The sequence below is a fragment of the Condylura cristata genome, unplaced genomic scaffold (genome assembly GCF_000260355.1).
Source record: "Condylura cristata isolate star-nosed mole 26May11 unplaced genomic scaffold, ConCri1.0 scaffold00042, whole genome shotgun sequence".
Taxonomy (NCBI): Eukaryota; Metazoa; Chordata; class Mammalia; order Eulipotyphla; family Talpidae; genus Condylura; species Condylura cristata.
Window position 1 is genome coordinate 3,630,023 of NW_004567143.1, and position 1,627 is coordinate 3,631,649.

Here is a 1,627-nt window from a genome sequence, read left to right on the forward strand (position 1 = left end):
TCAGCCTGGACAGTCTCCCTTTGCCTCCTGGCCCTGCACGTCTTCATCACAGGCCGAATCGCACTGGACTGTGCCCATCCATTTCCTGTCCCAGTCGCCATCCTTGAAGCTCCTACGGTCCAGGGGGCTGCTCTGTGCCACCAGCTCAGGCGGGCGTCAGGCCGTGTTCAGAAAAGGGTGCCTTTTGCCTGGTGTATCTCCTAGGTCCGTGGCCGGACGGGCCCCTAGACCTTCAAAGCAGACTCTTGACTCGGTAGGTAGGTGTGGGGGCAGCAGACGGGGCTGCGGCTCCCAGGACCTTGTGGAGAAGGGGGTCTCCCTCTGGCGGTCTGGCTCAGCTGTGCACCCCTGGGGCTCCGCTGGTCACTTCAGAAAGGGCTTCCCAGGATTTGGCTCGCAGGGCCCCACTCTGGTGCTCTCTGGGGGCCACCTCTTCCTCGTGGCCGCTGCTGGGCCTTGTCCCCAGCTAGCTGGGAAGCCTCACAAGGGAGGCGCCTGGTGGTGCTGAAGGGCCCTGCCGACTGCGGAGGACTCGAGCACCCGGCAGCCCACGCACTTCCCCAAGGGCCCCTCACGGCCACTCGCTGCCCTGCAGAAGATGGCAGGAGGCGGGCAGATCTGTCTCACCAGAGATGTGGAAACCTTCCAGCACCTCGGCTGACCCTTCCTCGCAGACCCCAGGGGCACAGGGGTCCACGAGGCCTGCCCCCCGCCCCCGAGACTGCCATGCACACCCCAGCAGGACACACTGAGTGTCCCCTCGAGCAGGGGAGTGGAGGTGCACACCTGGAGGACCGACCCGCGGCCGTGCCCCACGCCGAGCTCCCCGCCCGGCCCCGCAGCGCTGAGCGGCTTCCTCACCCCGTGCCTGCCCCGTGGTGCCGTCTGGCAGCGGACCCAGAAGCGCAGACTCCGACAGCCTCGCAAGCCAGGATGACCCAGCCCGCCGTTCAGGAATCTGCTGAGCCACTGGGGGGGTCGGGGGGCGCCCCAACCTGCTGGGTGCCCTGGCAGGGCCGCTCCACTCAACTCAACCAAGGCCTGGGCGACGCCTGGGCGGGCTTCTCCACAGCACAGGAGACCGTCTCCTCTGGTCCAGGGCGACCACCTGTCCGCTCCACCTGTCCACTGGCTGCGTCTGAGGTGGGGGCCCCACAGGCCAGGCGGAGCTCAGGTGGAGCTCAGAGGGCCTGGGAAAGGCTCCTGGCCCTGGTGCTGGACCGGGCTGGGCAGCCTGGTGTGGACGCTATGTCCTGGGTAGCTCAATGACCGTCCTCACTCAGTAAAGCCCCGTCTCCTATACGCTCCTCAGACAATGATGAAATAAAAGGCAAAAATCAACATGATGTGGTAAAGGTTTTTTTAAACTTTAAATTAAAAAAGAGGAAAAAAAACATTCACACAGGAGAGGCTGAACGTATCTGCTCTGAGGAAATATATTAAAGAAAGTGAAAGGTTAAAAAAAAATCAACCCCCAAATAATGATAAAAATAGATGTTTCCTCTGTAAAAATCAGGACTAAACTATCGAGTCATTCATAGCTATTCGGTATCAGAGCATGAGGTGAAATGCCAGAGTATAAAACAGTAACACGAGCAGACACCTCGAGACGCGCCGGCCGCGCCGG

The 1,627-nt window shown here is 61.3% G+C and overlaps 1 protein-coding gene across 1 annotated transcript in view; it reads right to left on the bottom strand.

Annotated features, from left to right (window-relative positions):
- PDIA4 (protein disulfide isomerase family A, member 4) overlaps positions 1-1,627 on the bottom strand; it is a 23,938-nt gene continuing 22,311 nt past the window's right edge. The window contains exon 11 of the mRNA XM_012733844.1: positions 1-132. Coding sequence (XP_012589298.1) covers positions 1-132 — 132 coding nt within the window. The remainder of the gene's footprint in view (positions 133-1,627) is intronic.